Genomic DNA, 18663 nt, shown 5'->3' with positions numbered 1-18663 from the left:
CGCCATGAAGTAGTGTGTTTACGCGTTATTACATTAATTTAAAAGTATAGATAACGTAACAAAGTTACACGGTGACCATTATTGCAGTCAAAACATGTTTAGGGAAACAAGCCAGCATCAGGCTGCTCTATGCAAATAGTACAGTGCAATTACACAACGCCTAATGCCTATCAGTACCTTTACAGCAATGGCCTTGTAGGTCAAAGCTTGAGTATTAGAAGTCGATAATATAAAATTTGGTCATTGCAAATACAACCTCTTTGGCTGACAAGTGTGAACAGCCAAAGAGGTTGCATACTGGCCACCAAGAGATTGCATGGTTTGACTCTAAAAGAAAAGATGATGAAATTAAGAAAAGAAAAAGAAGTGCACAAGAAGAAAGATGTGATCGCGATAGTTTGAAAGTTATTCATTGTAAAAAGTTATGTTGATTTCGTTCGAGAAAAGTTCGTTTTGTATTTTTGGCTGCGCTATCGGTAACAAGTTAAACAAAATTAAAAAGTGAACTATAACCACCGCACAGCTACGATATCATAAATGTTCTAAGCATCAAGGACTCGTGAGGAATTTCAAATAGTTCTGCGAAAGGTACTTCAGTTTATTAGGTCACGATCTACTTTGATGTAAATTTCTCAACTATTTTAACATTTCGGAAACTTAGTCTGTTCGACTTTATGTGAGGACGTGGAATTTTCAAAGCATACGCTATATAAAATATGTGTACATAGTACTCATAGTACAAAAATTAATACACCTTGACCTATTCATTTTTTTGTGAACTAGTGGCCGTCTGCGACTTTGTCAGTCAATAATTAAAACGTTTCGTTGAAATAGGTCCATCCTTTCCAGAGATTTCTGGTAACAGACGTACATATAAATATAGACGACAGACATAAATACAATTTTTCATCAATCTATACTAATATAATAAAACTTAAACACACACTACTTAGTTTCGTCATTAGCATGTCAGCAATCATGGCATATTTTTGGATAATTGTTTTTTTTTTTAATAAAAAGCCCTGTACTTACAACACGCTTTATGCTATGTATTTTCAAGCTGTTAAACCTAAAGAGTAAATAATTTCGAAAAAACCGTCATGTGAGAAAGGGACAAAAACAACCTGACAACATCCTGGAAGAAAGGTTACCATGGTAACGGTAATTGTTATCTAATCTCAAAGGCCTTCGTTTTCATTTGTGCATTTCATGAATGTAAACAACTAGCTGTTGCTCGCAACTTCGCCCGCGTGAAAATAAAAAATAATTCAAAATGTATGTTACTCGCCGATAAATTACCTTTTTTGTTATGAAAGGATTTTCGAAATCAGCCCAGTAGTTTTTACGTGAAACGTACATACAAAAATACAAATCTTTTATCTTCATAATGTTAGGAATAAAATTAGTACCGTGCTATAGGATTGGCGCAACTCTAGATTATCGGCATAAACGGCACGTCCCTAGCTGACAGCTGTCAATGTCACTAGAAGTATGGATAGATTGGCGCGTAACTTGAGTCTTGACGAGAAGTATTGCTCTGAGTTAAAAGCGACAATATCAATTAAATAAGTTGTCTAATAATAATATTAGTATAGATAGAATAAAGTTTTTATAATTTCATTCGGATGAAGCCGAACAGAAACAGCCGATATTACATATAGATAGTTTTATTATATCGAGGAATGATACCCTATATCTCAGTAAAGCCTTTTAATACAATACAAACGCTTCACAGTTTATTCGAGGCTATTGTTTCTTAGCGCCGATAGTATCTGAAGGGAAAGATTGGAATGAATAAAAGATGAAATCGCGAGAGAGGATCGGATTTCTGATACCAACGTACAACGTGATATATGAATAGAATAATATTGAGATAGAAAGTACACGAAATAAGTGAATTCCGATATGAAGGCTAGAAATGTATGGAAGAACAGCACATACTGTGCCGACACTAGAGGGACGGCATGTTGATGATAACACGAAAATGTTGTTAAAATAAATTATTTTACTATTTTCTAAATGTTGCTTTCGACTTCGTGCGATTGAAATTAACAAATGTAGCCTATGTTACTCAGAGACAACGTAGCTTTTTAATGGTTAATATAATTGGTTTTTGAGTTATAACAATAAATACAAAAAAGTCTTTTCTTTTTTATAACATTAGTATAAATATAGATTATTTTTTGCGTCGTCTATAATATCAAGCATCTGTCAAAAGTTTAAACAGGTGTTCAGTTAAACACGTATTATCTTTGATATGCTTGGTTAAACAGTGTCTGACTATAATACACGCGCATTCATAGTAAACAATAAGTCGGTGAAAGTCCCCTATGTGTCCCTTTTTCCGCCTACCATTCTCACCATCTCGATGGCTGGCATTCGACAACCATGCGGTTTTCGCGGAACTTTCTGCCCCGCACAGCCGCGTTGTGGAACGGTTTGTCCTCGGCGGTATTTACAACCAAATACGACTTAGAGTCCTTCAAGAAGCGAGCCTATCATTTCCTCAAAGGCCGGCAACGCATCTGTAATTTCTCTGGTGTTGCGGATGTCCATGGGCGTCGTTGACCACCTCGGTCTTCACGTCACTCATTTGCCACCTTTTATTATAAAAAAATGTGTACTTAGTAATTAGCCGATAGCAATAATAAAACAGTTAATTTTTAAATGCATTCAAAAGAATAATTTAAAATTGGTACTGTCCCGTGATAATATGCTGATATACAAAATATATCTATAGAAAGGATACAAAAGTCCCCGGTTCTAAATATATCTGGTGCGTCACAGCGGTTAGTGTTCAACAAACAGGAGCCATGAGTACAGACAGCAGAGAAATAAATGAATGAAATACTGATTTTTAACGTAGTAGTAATTCATATAACCAATAACTCACAAAACATTTTCTTAAAGAAAGTAAAGAAACGACACGGTATTTTGTATGGAAGAAATCTAATCCATAAGCCGTGTCTATTATAATCCATTTAACTTAAATCTTTAATTGAAACTAAATAAATGTCTCGATAGTTTGGATAAATTATACAGACGTTAAAAACCTAATAATTGACTGAATTCTAGCTTTCGTCCGCGACTCTGTTTATTTGAAATAAAAAAAAACAAAAGCAAGTAAATTTAGAAGCCTAATTTCCGTGATGCATTCAGTTTAGTCTAAAAATTCTAACAAACATCCATCCATATATACGTTCGAATTAATAATATTAAAAATATGTCGCCATATTCTTTTTGCTGACTATCCCTTACGGGGATTCCCTCGCGTACTATTCACATGTAACCTATAAAAGTCAGATTGCATATTCTCCACATTTAGTCGGGTCTAAGTTTTGACAAATATCGTAGTCTTTCAAAACAATTACATTGAAATGCCTCTTGAAGTAAACGGTGTCGAAAATCTTGATAAAAGTAAAGATGTCGGATTATCGTTTACCAAAGGTGGTGTTTTTGGATCAGCTTCAGTGGAAGGGTATAGAGATGGCGGTAATTTACCAAAACACACTGGCCCGTCTTACAGCGCGGCTTCTGCAAGCCTCGGTATTAACAAGTAAGCATCAAATTTATTTTAGTTTTTCCGCTTTTTAATTTCTTATTTAATTGTACAACCGAGGACTTTTGTTCACTACCTATTCCAATTCAACTATGAAATATTGCATTTGTCTCGACTATTTATCATAGTAACATACGCATAACTTTTATAGTGACAGCTTTCTGAATAACATTTGATGAGTGTGCGTAACGGAGGCCTAATTTTAGTCCCTTATCCACCCAACCCAAACGAAAGGATGGGAGGTGGAAGTTGATTTGATATTGTAGGAGATGCATAGGAAGGGGAAATACCCTCTTAACATGCGTCTCATTCTATTTATAATGAGATGTTAAGAATATGATCTTTTGTCAACTGTTTCCTATCTTTGAATTTAAATGAAACAAAGTGTATGTGAGTATATTCAAATACATTGTCAGAGTCGTATAAAACTTCCAGGGATGGCCACAGCGCCGCTGTAACCGCGGCGCACCGGCCAGATTTCGGTAACCAAGTAACCGCAGCTGGTAACCTTAACGTCCTAAACAAAGGTGACCATAAAATCGACGTCAACGCCTTTAGCACGAAGAATTTCCCGATAGGACCAACCCCAAACTACTCTACTCATGGAGCTGGTGTGAATTATCAATACAAGTAAGTTTTTCACTAGTAATAGATTATCCTGCCTTTTCTTCCATTATGGCTGTAATTACTCCAATAGAAATAGACCTAGAAAGAATTGGATAGAATTCGTGAAAGATAACATGACAAAGAAGGAAGTGTGTTATGAAGGAAGATTATCTTAGAAGACGAAAACCTCACGCGGTTTCATGAGAGTAGGATAAGAGCGAGTAGGTAGACATTAGTACAAATAATCTTTTCTTGCTTAACATTAATAAGAAGGTATATTGAAAACGATAAAAAATACTTTAAACTCATCTGAAATCCTAAAGGTACAATAGGGGAATCTGGCAGTGATCCAACTAAAAAACTATAGGCTTTTAAATGTTTCATACACGTAAAGACGACGCGGAACTGTAATCAAAAATACAACTTTTGTGTTAAGTTCCCGGCGTTTGCGCAATTCAATACTGCGTAGGTTGAGTATGTTTCGTTGCAAACAAGTTTTTTTTCTGGTACGCCGCAGATTTTCGCAATTGTACTTCATAGCACAAAACCTTGTTATCGTTAATATGTCGATGTACAATTCAATTGTGTTTTGTTTTTCAGAGACGTCGCTCACGCTGGTGCGTCTGTAGCTCGCATACCAATCGCGCAAAGAACCGATTACTCTATTTCCTCAGGGATGAAGCTTCACCAAACTCCAACATCTTCCTTCAGTATTAACGTTGGTGCTTCGAAGACCAACGCGCCGTATAGCAAAGGCAACTGGGCACCTAATGCTTTTGCCCATTATCGAAGGGATTTTTAAATAATGTTGCCATATATGTCGATACGAACCTTTATTAATCAGTCTTTGTATTTTAAAGGCCGAATACTGAAACGACATTTTAATCTGCAATAGAGTTGTATAATGATGTTAAAACTTCGAATTCTAATGTTTTGGCATTTTTTACGATTGTAAACGGCGCTTACGAAACAAAGTATTAAAAATTCGTGTCAATATTCTGCTTTAAGTAAATAAATATTCAGACAAATGTATTTTTTTAATTCATTTTCGTCCGTGAGATGGCCGTTTTAGAATTAAAATTAAAATGAATTCATCGTTTGTAAAAAAAAGTAATTAAATTCTCCACCGGCCCGATATTTTAATTTGCAATTTCCGTAAAACTCTCGAGTAGTTCGGTAAACGGATAATTAAAAACGCTGCGTCTTCCGTGCCGCGTCTAAGACATTGAATTCTAAAAAAATGCTAATAAAAACCTAAACTTGAAGACTCAATAAACCGCGCAATTGCGTCTCAAGGGTTACAATTCATAAGCTTTTAAATAAAAAACAATCTCTTGTTTCACAGGGCTGCAATATACGCCAATAAATTCCAAGTCACTACTAGTAAGTACCAACTACAAGAAGCTAGTAAAAGGCTTGTAAGTAGCTAGCAGCTTCTTATTATACTAGCTTTTTCCACGCGGCTTCATCCGCATGAAATTATAAAAACTTTAGTTTGTTTTGGACATTTGTGAAATTTGCAATTGCAAATGTCAAAATTCAAATGCACAAATGACATCCATGTCAACCATGACATTTGCAATTGAAAATTTGTGTTAAAAATTTAGTTTATGGTCCCTTTCCCCCACATTAGGGTTTTTTCCAATTTATTTACTCCCTATGTTTAATAGCGTGAAAATATACAGCCTAAAGCGTCTCGTAAATGTAGGGTATTTAATTAAAGAAAGCATTATTCAAAAACATTGCTGATATGGTACGCCACGATGGTTTCACGCTTTTATTACATATTATTACATAGAAGTATAGATATATATTAAATTATGATATCTCTCTAGCCTTTTACGAAATTTCACAATAACAAAATAATAAAAAAAAACTATGTTTGTAAGACATTTAGCGACATAACATTTAACTGACGTTTAAATACCTTAAGTGACTTAAAGGATACCGAGGATTACATGTAACGGTAAGATGATTAGAAGGGTTCCGTCTAGACCCTTATTTTATACCGGAACGAGGAAACTAAGAAGTACATATATGTATTTTAACAATTATACTATATTTACAGAATGGTAATCTTCAAAGTTATGATTTCATATTTGTGTACACGTTAATTTGAATATTATTAACGAAAAATATCAACCGAATTGCTAGACTAATATCCGGCTCGAAGGACCATTGCTACTTCGATAGCAAATTTGTTAAAGGACGTCTAAAAGTTAAAATTTAAAAAAAAATTAACTCAATAACTAAGACATTAGTCTCCAAATAAATCAAGAAATCCTTTTCCTTAACAACATAAATAAAAACTCCACTATTTATTATGGTTCTAGAAATAGCATTCTCGAACCTCAGAAGATAATCCATTTATTCCTTGAAAACTCTCCGTTAATATTTTAAACGTAGCACTGGAAAAACTCTTAACTACTTCGATAATTGAATATTCAGTAGCGTAACTTCTTTTAGAACTGGAGCATCTTGAAGTTAGAAATATCGCATCAAGGCATAATATTTACTTACTAGCTGTTGCCCGCGACCGCACCGTAATATTAAGATAAAAACAACTACCAGCTACCCATCAGTGAAAGTCCAATCGAAATCAGCCCAGCCGTTTCAGAGATTACCCGAAACAAACGCGGCTTGCAGACAGACAGACAGACAAAAAGAATTATTTAGAAATAAAAATAACTACATCATCTTTCCGAAATCTGGAATTTTTCTTTTGATATTACAGACAGACACTCCAATTTTATTTTTAGTTCGTAATTTCCCTTTGTACCTAGTTCGAAGTATTACATAACAAATACTTGTTTACGCAATTATAAGCAAGAACTCAAGGGCTTCGTCTAGTCTTCGTATAACGTCTAATAGGGATGTATGGAAACCTGGTTCAGTATATTGACCCTTTAGTATGATATAGTACATTTGTCTGATGTGGACAACTGAAACTTTTAGAGGATTTTATTTCCTGCCTCATATTACACACGCGTCGAAGTGGGTGATAGACATCCGTGTTCCACATCCTCAGGCTAAGTGAACGCCTTGGATGGTAAGTAATCTCTCCGTAGGAAATGACAGTCGCAGGTGCGGCCCAACGCCAACTGCTAATAGCTTTTAGACAGCAAGCTTTTTCTAGTGATGTCTGTACATTATCGATATATTTTTAACTGGACCAAGCTTAGGCAACGTCTATAATGTCCATAATTATGATGATATCCCAAACTAACCTCTGTAATTTCGCTCAAATGTAGCATAGCTTAAGGATAAAAGAGCAAATTTTATATGTTTTTGAGGTTATACGAAAAGAAAAAATCTTACATTTCTTTTAACATATTTTTATATGAATGATTTGTGAAATCTTTTATGATTTTAACAAATAATAATTATCTAGAAGTTTATTTGAGTTTGAAATTGTAGTGTAATTGCATATTAATTTCAATTAGGATTACGTTCGTTTGCAAATAAATTAATATCTACTGGATTGAAACATTTTCAATCAATTATAATGCTTTAATTAATATTGGAATTGAAATGCATTGGTGTTTTACACTGATTTCAGTGCTTTGGAGAAAAATTAAATTTCAGTTCTATATTTATGTGATCGCGTGAATCTAACATATAAAAATGTTTGTTATTTCACTCTCAATTGTGCTTATTTATACTGTAATTGTAATTTTTAGTATTTATTTAAATTAGTTACTTAAACTATATAATTTTAGCATGATATACAAATCTATGCTTATCGTGTCAATTCGTATCATCAAAGACTTTTTGTAAAATTAATTTAATTTACGATATCGATATCGATAACATCATTCGTAACAACACTACATCGTTACTGAGATGACATACAATAATGGCCGCCGTGCAGCGCCATCTGCCGGCGCAGTTGAATTAGCTGCCATGTGGCCGTCTTCAGCTAAAATTGGTACATATGACGTTGAAGATTAAACTTACGTCCTCTTATGTGTTTAATAATTAATACCCAAGCGAAATTAGTCCTTGATACCTGAACATAAGACTGATACCTTAGTATGGGAGGATCTTGTTACGATATGTCGATTTTGCAAGTTAATGAGCCTACAGGTGTTCATAAGTGCTTGTAAAGCCTATTTATGGGTTGTGTACTTAATACAAGCAATTTGGTCTAAGACAAGAACACTATTATATTGTATACTAGCTGTTCCCGTGCGGCTTCGTCCGCATGAAATTATGAATATGTTATTTTATTGTTCACATTTGTCAAACTATCAAAAGCAAATGTCAAAATGTCATGACATGACATGACAAACCTTAGCAATCTTTCTTGATGTTGGCACTTATGGCCTCTTTCCCACATTAGGGTTTTTATCCATAATATTAACCACCTAAGTTTAATGGCGTAAAAATATATAGCCTAAAGCCTGACGTAAGTGTAGGGCTTTTTATTAAAAAAAAACATTATTCAAAAATATGCTGTAATTGCTGACATCTTAGGCAACAAAGATATTATACGATTCCATACGATATTACGGGCGGAGTGCCATGGTGATATTCTGATGGGTATTACTTGAATTTATTATTACATTAGTGATATTCCAGAGTTGAGGCCTCCTATAACGAGAATATAGACCTAAGTCCACTAGTTCATAGCTATCTGCATATGCGTCACCAGCCAGTGATCTAAGTTACGACTAGACTGGAAGTGGGGGACTTATTAATACGGTATTATCATATTAATCATACTCATACTAATATTATAAATGCGAAAGTTTAGATGGATAGATGGATGTTTATTAGAGTTTGTAGCCTAAACGGCTGAACGGATTTTGATGATATTTGGTGCCGGTGTTGAGGATATTCTGGAAGAACACATAGGCTACTCACTTTTATTTTTTTTCCACGCGGATGGAGTCGCGGGCGAAAGCTAGTTAGAACTTTTTTGCTATATCTATTTTGAAATAGCAACCCAACAACAACAACAACAACAACATGTTGAATTTTGTAATTTGCGCTGATTTGAAAATATAGCAAAACACTAAATAAATTGACGAGTATTTAAGATTTTAAATTCCAGCCTAACATAGCCACAGTATTATAAGCATACGAGAATAAATAATTAAAGATAAGTCATTAATATGAGAACGGTTGTAAAATATCTTAATAAAGGTTTATAAAGATGATCTCTCTAAGTCCGCCCTCAAGGGACTGAACCCATTTAGATGAAATCTTAAAACCCCTACTTTTGAAAATTACACTGACTACTAAAACAAGGTATCACATGGTACTTAATTTGAAACCGAGAAAACGTTGCTATGATTCATATAGAAAACAAAACTGTACTTTCTATGAAAGGGATAAAGCGTGCTCACAATTTAAACAAAACTATCGCACAACTGTTTAGTCACGCTTTGATTCTTATGAGCCTATATAGAGGTGCGCACAGTACTTCGATTTTTAGTGCACAAAACAGTTAAATTGACAGTAAAACAATCGACAATCGGCAATCGCACAATAGTTGTGCGATGGTTTAGTCAAGTTTGCTCCTGCTCTTAAGGTTGCATAAAATGCTTATAATGATGCAAGGTTCCTTTCTATGTTTCCAAAATTTGGTATAACTTTTAAAATACCCTTCTAAAACAGGTTTCCAATACGTTATAAAAATGAAAAGCTCCCTCCTTTTTTATTCAATTAACTTTATATCTATGAAACCAACAGATAGGGTAATAAATCCTTATCCATCGGCCGTTGTCTAGAAAACGAAAATCTGAAAGCGTCCCTCGCATAACGTCACCGATTTATCACTCCAGAAGCGCCATCTATCACTCCATTAAACTCGACGTAACGCAGCGAGAACGTATGGTAGGGGACAAGGAACATTTTCAGTCCGAGATGAAACGTGCTGGGTTACGCACGTGTCGGTAACAAAAACGCGGGAAATCGCGGAATTTATTTCGTAACTTTATAAGAATTTGAACAATGATTGGGAACGGACGTGATTGTGAATTATTAAAGAGTGTTTTTAAAATAAAATGCTAGAGAAAACTTTTTCCAGTGTTAAAAAATTTAGTGTTGCGAGTTAAAATGATTAGAAATCGATGGATTTTATTGTTTCTTTTAACACCATTAAGTTCAAGTAAGTATTATCTTGTACTAATAACTTGAAAAAAATATAGTAAGCATTTACTTTTGTTGAAACATTTTTTTTTCTTTAAATATAGTCATTTCTGTTTAATATCTTAGTAAGTTGAAATAAACATTTTCATATTAAAAAATTGTTCCTAGTAAAATATAAAATTTGTTAAGTTTTTGTTTTTTGCTGTACATAAAATGGAAAATGCATATACTTATATCTCATGATAATTTTTTTTCAAAAATTTCTTTCAAGTCAACAAATTGAATAAACCATAAGTTTTAAAAAAAATATTTTTGTATAATGTATAAACATCGTTATATTGAAAAGCTTGGGCAAAGCTCCTTTTTACGATATCGTAAACTTTCAAATATTACTGAACTAAAGATTGTTTAATTCAGAAATTAGAACGTTATGAATTCGTCTTTATCTATTTTATTTATTTAATTTTCTTTATCTATAATTAACCTCCAGTCAATTCAGCATTTATGAAATAAATCCCATAAAATAAATAAATATAATGAAAAATAAATTAACTGCATAAATGATATTCGGATGTATTAATTCGACTGATTTAATATATTTTGATATTATCGTTTTGTGGAAATTATATTATGATATTTCTACGAACTTATAATGGATGGAATGCCATCTATTTCTAGGATACATCTATGGCTAGCTTTTGGCCGCGACTCCGACCGCGTAAAATAAAAAAAAAACGAAAATAAGTATATTTGGTCTTCCAGACTATCTACACCTTTACGTCTATGTCAAATTTAATTGAGATCCGTTCAATATTTTAGGCTACAAACTCTAACAAACATCTATCCATCCATTTCGATTTTATTAGAGTTTGCCGCCTAAATGGCTAAAGGGTCTACGAAAATTCGCATAGATATAGAGCATAGACTGGGAGAACACATCGGCTACTAACTTTTTTAAATTCCACATGGACGGAGTCGCGGGTGAACGCTAGTTTATAATATTAGTAAGACAGTCGACGCAGTGTTATACCACTTGTGGGAGGTGAAATTGGTCAATTATTTGTTTAAGGTGATTGCTATAGTTTATTAAATAAAAATTGCCAGGAAACCGACCATTGTAAAGCATGCAATGATCTTAGAACAAATTCTGGTCATTAGATTTTGGTCTATTAGAATTTTCTAGAAGGCCTCGTTTGTATTTTGTTTTTTGTATTCACCATTGTCCCGTCTCACCCTCCAGGCGAAGTACAAGGGATCCCTAAATCTGAACTCCTGTACAAAGAAACAGGACGCTTGTTACTGAAGTTGTACGAAGTGTGAACGAGTATGGGATGGCGTGTAACTTTGAAACGTAACTTGAGTGTAATTGTTGAAGTTTTAACGATGTTGCAGCGTCACTCAGACTTGTTCCACTTAAAGTTGTTTGATGCGAGTAAGATAGGGGCTGTATGGTTGCGATTTTAAGTAGGAATTTAAAATCTTGAGAATTTAATAATTAAAGCATATGCTTAAAGCTCCCTACAATGTTAAAAAGAAGACTTTGATTAATCCAGAGGAAGCTTTTACCGCGCTTGGATCCTTACACATAATAACAAGAAGAAGAACAACAATAAAACAGCATAGTTATTTAATTTTTTATTATTGTTCTAAATTTAAATATTGGTCAACGATATGTAACTTTATTTGCAATTATTTTAAACGAGCTGTTGCCGGTGTTATACCACAGCCACACAGAAAACAGGCGTGAAGTGGAAGCAATTCCGCGTAGTCTGATGAGTTTGGTGCCAGAGTCCTAATTTTAGTCCCTTTCCCTTTCGACCCCTTTTTAAGAGGAAAGGATAGGAAGGAAAAGTGTTCAGCCGTTTAGGCTACAAACTCTAACAAACATCCATCCATACATCTAAACATTCGCATTTATAATATTAGTATGAAGTATCTAATATCTAGATATCTAACTGACATAATGCATTTATTTGTCTTGTTCGTTAGTAAGGAATTAAAATAAATCATTATTCGTGCTACTACGGACTTAATTCATCTCTGTTAAAAATTCATCCAGAGCTGATATACGGTTTTATGGATATATGTTTTATGTTATATAGATGGATTGTGTGAAAGAGGATATGCTTAAGAAAGGAGTGGATTCAGATATGACGGCTGATAGAGATCTAAGGAAGAGCAGCTCATACTGTGCCGACCCTCCATAATGTATAAGGGCAAGTTGATGATGAGCTGATATACGGTTTTGGAGTTACAAATTGACAAACTTTCATACAACCATGGATGGTTGTACGAAAGATGATACAGATTGATCTGTCCAAACTTTTATAACTCCAAGATCTGTTGAAAGAATTGATTGATTTTGAATTGTCTTTCGATTCTTGTTATTTCAAGGAATGTGTAGTTGTTTTTACAAACAATATAGTAACGTTTACTATATTTAAAAAGTAATTAAGTTTCTTTTCTGCAGGTGTGTTATCTTCAAATCTCATACCCGTTGATGACGGCGGAAAACAACATGAGGCAAATATGTAAGTAATTTTTTTCAATATCATTTCAATTGTATAAAAGTTATGTATTAAATAATATGTATTTACTAATCTTCTATTTATCTAGGAATACGTGTAATTTTTTGTAAATGCATTGGAAATACGTTAAAATCATATTTAACTTTGTGTCGATTTTGCGTAACACTTCGTAATACATCATAATAATGTCACAGTAATCGTAATATATTGCAGAGAAACCACACGAAAAATGAGTACTTATTACTTACTTCATAAGTATTAATCTTGCTTGAAGTTCTGTGTTCAGAACACAATACATTTGAACAATAGGTAGCGATTTATTGCATCCGCGGACCGTATTTCTCTGTTGTTATAAGTTGGAAAATGCTATTTTACAATTTGTTTCTTAGATAGGAAGGAAGCTGCTGTTGGAAATAAATAATTCATCGATTTATAGCGTTTCTGAACGTATACAATATGTATTTTATCTATATCTATACTATTATAATAAAGCGTAAACACACACTTCTTTGTTGCCTAAGATGTCAGTAATTACAACATGTTTTTGAATAATTCTTTTTTTAATAAAAAGCCCTACATTTACTTTACGCTTTAGGCTATATATTTTCACGCCGTTAAACTCAGGGGTAAATATTTTGGATATAAACCCTAATGTGGGAAAGAGACCATAAGTTGTTGCCAACATCAATGAAGCAAGGTTGCCATGGTTTGACATCAAGTCATGTCATTTTGACATTTGCAATTGATAATTTGACAAATGTGAACAATAAAATATTTTTTTTTTATAATCATAAGCGGATGAAGTCGCATTGAAACAAGCTAGTATCAGTATAAGAGCGGGAACATATCTTTGAGTAAACTATCGCACAACGGTTGTGCGACTGTCAATTGTTTTGCAGCCGATTTATATTAACTAAAAGTAGTGTGCGCACCTCAATATAAACTGATAAACAAAGCGGGACTAAACAGTTGTGCGATAGTTTAGTCAAATGTGCGTGCGTTCTAAGAAAACATTTACATGTAACCAGAGTATCTATTACGATTATGTGCGTGATGTTACGAGAATTCGTAACGTCTACGATAAAATTTGTATAACTCTGCATAAATTTAATGTTTTGTAAATAAATTGCTTAGTCCATTTCTCAATATTCAAAATGTAAAAGTCAACCCCACGTATTCATATTTAAACAAGCTTATATTAATTTATTACTCAAATATGATAACCAAAATCATTTCAGATTTTCACTTAACCAGATATTATTTCGTGTTTGATTTTCGGTTGTTGATTTTTCGGTTGATTTCATTCAATCTTTGTGATTAATATTGTATTGTTTGAAACGACCTCAAATCCACAGATATTTTCCCAATAACATACGCGATGTATTATTCTTTTGTGTTTTTTTCTTTTATTACAAAATCCACCAATCTTTTCTCTGTACATTTCGCACGTTAAAAACAATTGGTAGAATTGTTAATTCCATATTTATAAGCCCACAGCCAATACACAGTTGTAACTGTTCAGTTAAAGCGTGTTTGCAAATTAACTGTACAATTCAACTGAAGAAGTAAGAACGTCTGCAGCGGGATTTACAATTTTTAATGTAGGTAGATATTTATTGTCATGGTTATTTAACATTCTGCCTAGACAAATTAATACTGAAGATGAAGGTAGTCTGAAAAAAATTGACATCGTGACGTATAACATCAAAGTCTGCGGGTGTATTAAGTATGTAAAATCAATTATTTTATGTGTACATTTGTTCTGTTTGTATTCAATTGTCTAAATAATGTAACGTAAAGTCTTCAATTACGCTCATTATAAATAATTGTTTGCCTCGGGGGTTTTCTTACAGACTATCTGATATTGGGGAAAATGTAACGGTGTACGAAAAAATCAACGAGATTGGATATACAGAAAATAATGGTAAGAACATACCTGCATTTATTTCACTAGCTCTCACCCGCGACTCCGTCTGCGTATAAATATAATGTGTCCTCCCAGACTAACATAATCTATGCCAAATTTCATCGAGATCCATTCAGTAGTTTAGGCTACAAATTCTAACAAACAACTAAACATTCCCATTTGTGTTGAGATTATACGAAAAGATTAACATTGTTAGAAGTATATCATGCGAGAGAATATTGTTATTCTATAAGTTAACAAGAAGGAAGTTAGTTATGAATGTGAAGGTACACCGGTAGAGGTAGACCTAGAGAGATGGATGGATTGCGTGAATGGTGACATAAGAAGGGAGTGATGGCTGAGATGGCGGATGATATTTATTTGGAGGATGAAAACCCGGTGCGCCAACCATACGGGAGTAGGATAAGGCAGAGGATATGAAGTATATCATGCGAGAGAATATTGTTATTTCATAATTTAAAAGTAAATATTAAATTCAACAGATTCAACGAAAACAGGATTATTCCGATATAAGAGGAGATTGCAAATGGTTATATCACAACACTTCAGTGAAACTACAGTTACTCTTGGAGTAGACGTAAGTAATTTATTATTTAACCTTTAACAAAGTAAGACGAGCAAATTTAACACTCACGTCTTCCGTCTGCCTTCTTTTCCTATGTCCCCAAAGTGGGGCAAAGGGCGTCTACGGTACGTCGCCAGCTCGCTCTGTCCTGGGCTCTGCGTTTGGTCTCGGACCATGACAGCCCAAGATAAAAAAGAAACGATAACTGTTGTCCGACAGAACTTAAATTTTAATAGAAAATCTCATTTCTGCATATCTTTTTACCATAAAGGACATAAATTTTTATCTTAAATATTATGTTGTAATTTTAATGTGTTTTCGGAAGTTTCGGTTTCGACTGAAATACTAATTCCGTCGGATACTAAAAATAACTAACAGAAATGTAAACTATACAGACAGACTATGGACCTCCATTTGGCTCAATGACAAACCCCACTAATTTCTACATTCATATTTCATATTCATCTAATTTCCTTACTTTATACAAATTATATGACAACGAAGATTCTGAGTTAGTTATTTATAGATTTTAACATCATTAAATACATAAAATCTACAATAAAAAAATACTTTGATACACCAAAATATTATTAATTAAATAAACAAGTTAAATAACTTTCATATTGGTATTTATTTTCGTAGATAAGTCTACAATGCATAGTAAACGGACCACATCCAGCGAGATTCGTGTGGGAAAGGGATAAAGTAGTTATATCTTCGAACACAGATTCTAGGTAAGTTCAAATTAATATTGCGTTAAAGTTAATTGTATCAAATATAGATGTCAATAAAGATTAAAATGTTCAAGAAAAGTACCTTAATTATTTTGTTTCAATCTTCACAAATACATCAATATTAGTTAACCTGTTCAAATATCTTTATACTTCATTAAACTAATTTAATTGGTAAAATGAAATTGTTTTAGATATGCAATAGGACAAACTATGACGCCAGATGGCGGTGTATTAACACAACTTAACATTTCTCACATAAGAGTCGACGATGGAGGTCTCTATTCTTGTGTAGCTCATCATGGAGACGCAATAGTTTCTCATGAAGATAGAGTTAATGTTTATGGTAAGCATATTCAAATGAATTCAAAACGTTTCTTACGAGTAGAATATTTAGCAAGGAAGGGGAAATACTTTTCTCTGTGACCCCTCTATCTACTAAAACTAGGCAATGTTTCAATGTTTTAAACTCTACTTTGTTCCAGCGTAACCCTAAACTTTAATTACGCAGATAACAACAACAATTTTTAAGTTCATGCTCCTTAATTCGTTTTAATTCTGACACTAAAATTTGCTTTTAAAAATAATTATTTATGTCATTGTAACAGGTCCGCCGTACATTAGAACAATGCCACCGTTCAAGGTTCAAAGTGGACAAAGTGTAACACTTCGATGTCCATATTACGGTTACCCTATAAGGTAAATAACCAAATCATTAATGTAAAAAAATAATTAAACAAATATTAACTAGATCTATCTTTTTAGGGACATCTCATGGGAATTTAAAGGAAAGGAGATAGTCAAGGATGGTCAAAGTCATCGTTATAAAAGATTTATAAATGACACTGCATATAGTATAGAAATATTCGGAAGGAAACCTAAATTAAGAGAGAAACGGGATACAACTAGTGTAACAGCAGATGGAGTATTAAATATAGTTAAAGTTAGTAAAACTGACAATGGAGCATCATACGCCTGTATCGTCAGAAGTCCTTCTGGTGAAATGGCAAAGAGATCATTTGAATTACAAGTGGTTGAAGCACCGCAGTTAGAAGATATACTCCTAGCATCAGATTTACAAGAAGGACAAATTGTACAAATCCATTGCAATCTTAAAAGTGGTGATTCTCCTGTTTACTATTCTTGGTTGAAAGATGGTAAAAAGATACCAACACATTTAAAGGTAAGGTTAATACATCATCATCAACTTATCATGCCCATATAGAAGATCAGCATAGCATGTGCTAGTCTTCCATACATTGCTATCAGCCGTCATAGATAACGTTAATAATTTGTACTTCTTTTCAGATAGTGGAACGTAGCTTAGAAGTGTTCAGTGTTTTAATAATTAAAAATGTATCATTGGATCATTGTGGTACATACACATGTGTTGCAGCGAATCACGTAGCGAAAGTAAATAAAACTGTAAATTTGTACATAAAAGGTACGTTTCTATACAACAGTTCTGAGCTAAATTGTTGTTATTTTACTTATTTCCCATTTGTTCTGCAGTCGCTCCTAAATGGAGTGAAGAACCTCGGAATACTTCGTTACTTCTTGGCAGAAGTGGTCATGTTTCGTGTAGTGCGAACGGATATCCACAACCACAAACTCATTGGCTGAAAAAAGATGGTAAGTCAAGGAAAATTAAGAAAAAAAATCATAATAATGATTAGTGTATTACAGAAACGACCTGTCCGAATTAATATTACCGAAGGTCCAGATGAGTATGATGAAGGGGAATAATATTGAGCATTCATATATACCGTAATAGCGAGGAGTTCACTAAAATCAGGAAAAAGATAAAGGGGTATTATCTCAGAATCCCTATATTATGAATGAATGGCTGCAAAGGAAGAGGAAGACCGAAAAAAAGTATAGATGGATTGTTTGAAAGAGGATATGCTTAAGAAGGGAGTGGATTCAGATATGACGGCTGATAAAAATGTATGGAAGAGCAGCAAATACTGTGCCGACCATCCATAAGGGATAAGGGCAAGTTGATGATAATCTAAGAATCTCTATATAATTTGTTTGATTGTTTTTAGTGATATCTGACGCTTGGAGGCCAGTATTAGAAGTAGCTGGTGGTGGAGTTCTCAGTCTATCAAATGGCTCGTTAATTTTCGATGCAGTAGCGCTTTCTGACGCTGGTCTGTACACTTGTCATGTTGAAAATGGCGTCGGTGAACCGTTAAGCAAAACTGTCTGGATATCTGTTAACAGTAAGTTGTTATTTATATACCAATAACAAGAATACTGCTACTTGTAAAGTTTAACGAGACTATTACGTTTAAGACTATTTACTTCTTCGTTTCGTCGTCCCAAAGTATATTATAGTTAAAAAAAAATCCTGTCAAAACGGTGGTTTTATTTCCTCATGAAAACTTGTGTTTCCATAATCGCTTATTGTCTTCCTTTTTAAGAAAAAAGATTGATTGATTGCAAAAGATTGCGAATTCTTTAATGATTTCTTGTTTCACGTTTAATGCTAATAATGGATTTATTTTCACTGAATAATTACACTTTTTTGTCGTAGAACCTGTAACATTTGATGTAGTATCAAGGAATATGACAGCAAAGCTCGGACAACATATAGCACTAGAATGCCAGGCGAGAGGAGATGATCCTATTAGAATAATGTGGACGAG

The 18663-nt window shown here is 33.6% G+C and overlaps 2 protein-coding genes across 2 annotated transcripts in view; both read left to right on the top strand.

Annotated features, from left to right (window-relative positions):
- Positions 1–3312: 3312 nt before the first annotated feature.
- LOC106110543 (defense protein 3-like) lies at positions 3313–5197 on the top strand. Its single transcript, XM_013292401.1, has 3 exons — positions 3313–3556; positions 3995–4189; positions 4766–5197. The coding sequence occupies exons 1-3, from the start codon at positions 3378–3380 to the stop codon at positions 4965–4967; spliced, it is 576 nt and encodes a 191-aa protein (XP_013147855.1). The 5' UTR covers positions 3313–3377; the 3' UTR covers positions 4968–5197.
- Positions 5198–10046: 4849 nt separating this feature from the next.
- Positions 10047–18663, top strand: part of LOC106110523 (Down syndrome cell adhesion molecule-like protein Dscam2) — a 9200-nt gene continuing 583 nt past the window's right edge. Inside the window, exons 1-12 of the mRNA XM_013292379.1 lie at positions 10047–10280; positions 12732–12792; positions 14643–14713; positions 15199–15293; positions 15924–16015; positions 16207–16358; positions 16621–16711; positions 16778–17195; positions 17321–17456; positions 17525–17644; positions 18061–18237; positions 18552–18654. Coding sequence (XP_013147833.1) covers positions 10229–10280; positions 12732–12792; positions 14643–14713; positions 15199–15293; positions 15924–16015; positions 16207–16358; positions 16621–16711; positions 16778–17195; positions 17321–17456; positions 17525–17644; positions 18061–18237; positions 18552–18654 — 1568 coding nt within the window. The 5' untranslated portion in view covers positions 10047–10228. The remainder of the gene's footprint in view (positions 10281–12731; positions 12793–14642; positions 14714–15198; positions 15294–15923; positions 16016–16206; positions 16359–16620; positions 16712–16777; positions 17196–17320; positions 17457–17524; positions 17645–18060; positions 18238–18551; positions 18655–18663) is intronic.

Source organism: Papilio polytes, unplaced genomic scaffold (assembly GCF_000836215.1).
Source record: "Papilio polytes unplaced genomic scaffold, Ppol_1.0 DF824225.1, whole genome shotgun sequence".
NCBI lineage: Eukaryota > Metazoa > Arthropoda > Insecta > Lepidoptera > Papilionidae > Papilio > Papilio polytes.
This window is presented reverse-complemented; position numbering and strand designations above follow the sequence as displayed.

What these genes read in the sequence shown, in the direction of transcription:
- LOC106110543 (XM_013292401.1), top strand. Translation starts at nt 3,378, where the DNA reads ATGCCTCTTGAAGTAAACGGTGTCGAAAATCTTGATAAAAGTAAAGAT. An exon ending in GCAAGCCTCGGTATTAACAA is followed by an intron (nt 3,557 to 3,994) that starts GTAAGCATCAAA and finishes TAAAACTTCCAG; the next exon opens with GGATGGCCACAGCGCCGCTG. An exon ending in GGTGTGAATTATCAATACAA is followed by an intron (nt 4,190 to 4,765) that starts GTAAGTTTTTCA and finishes TTTGTTTTTCAG; the next exon opens with AGACGTCGCTCACGCTGGTG.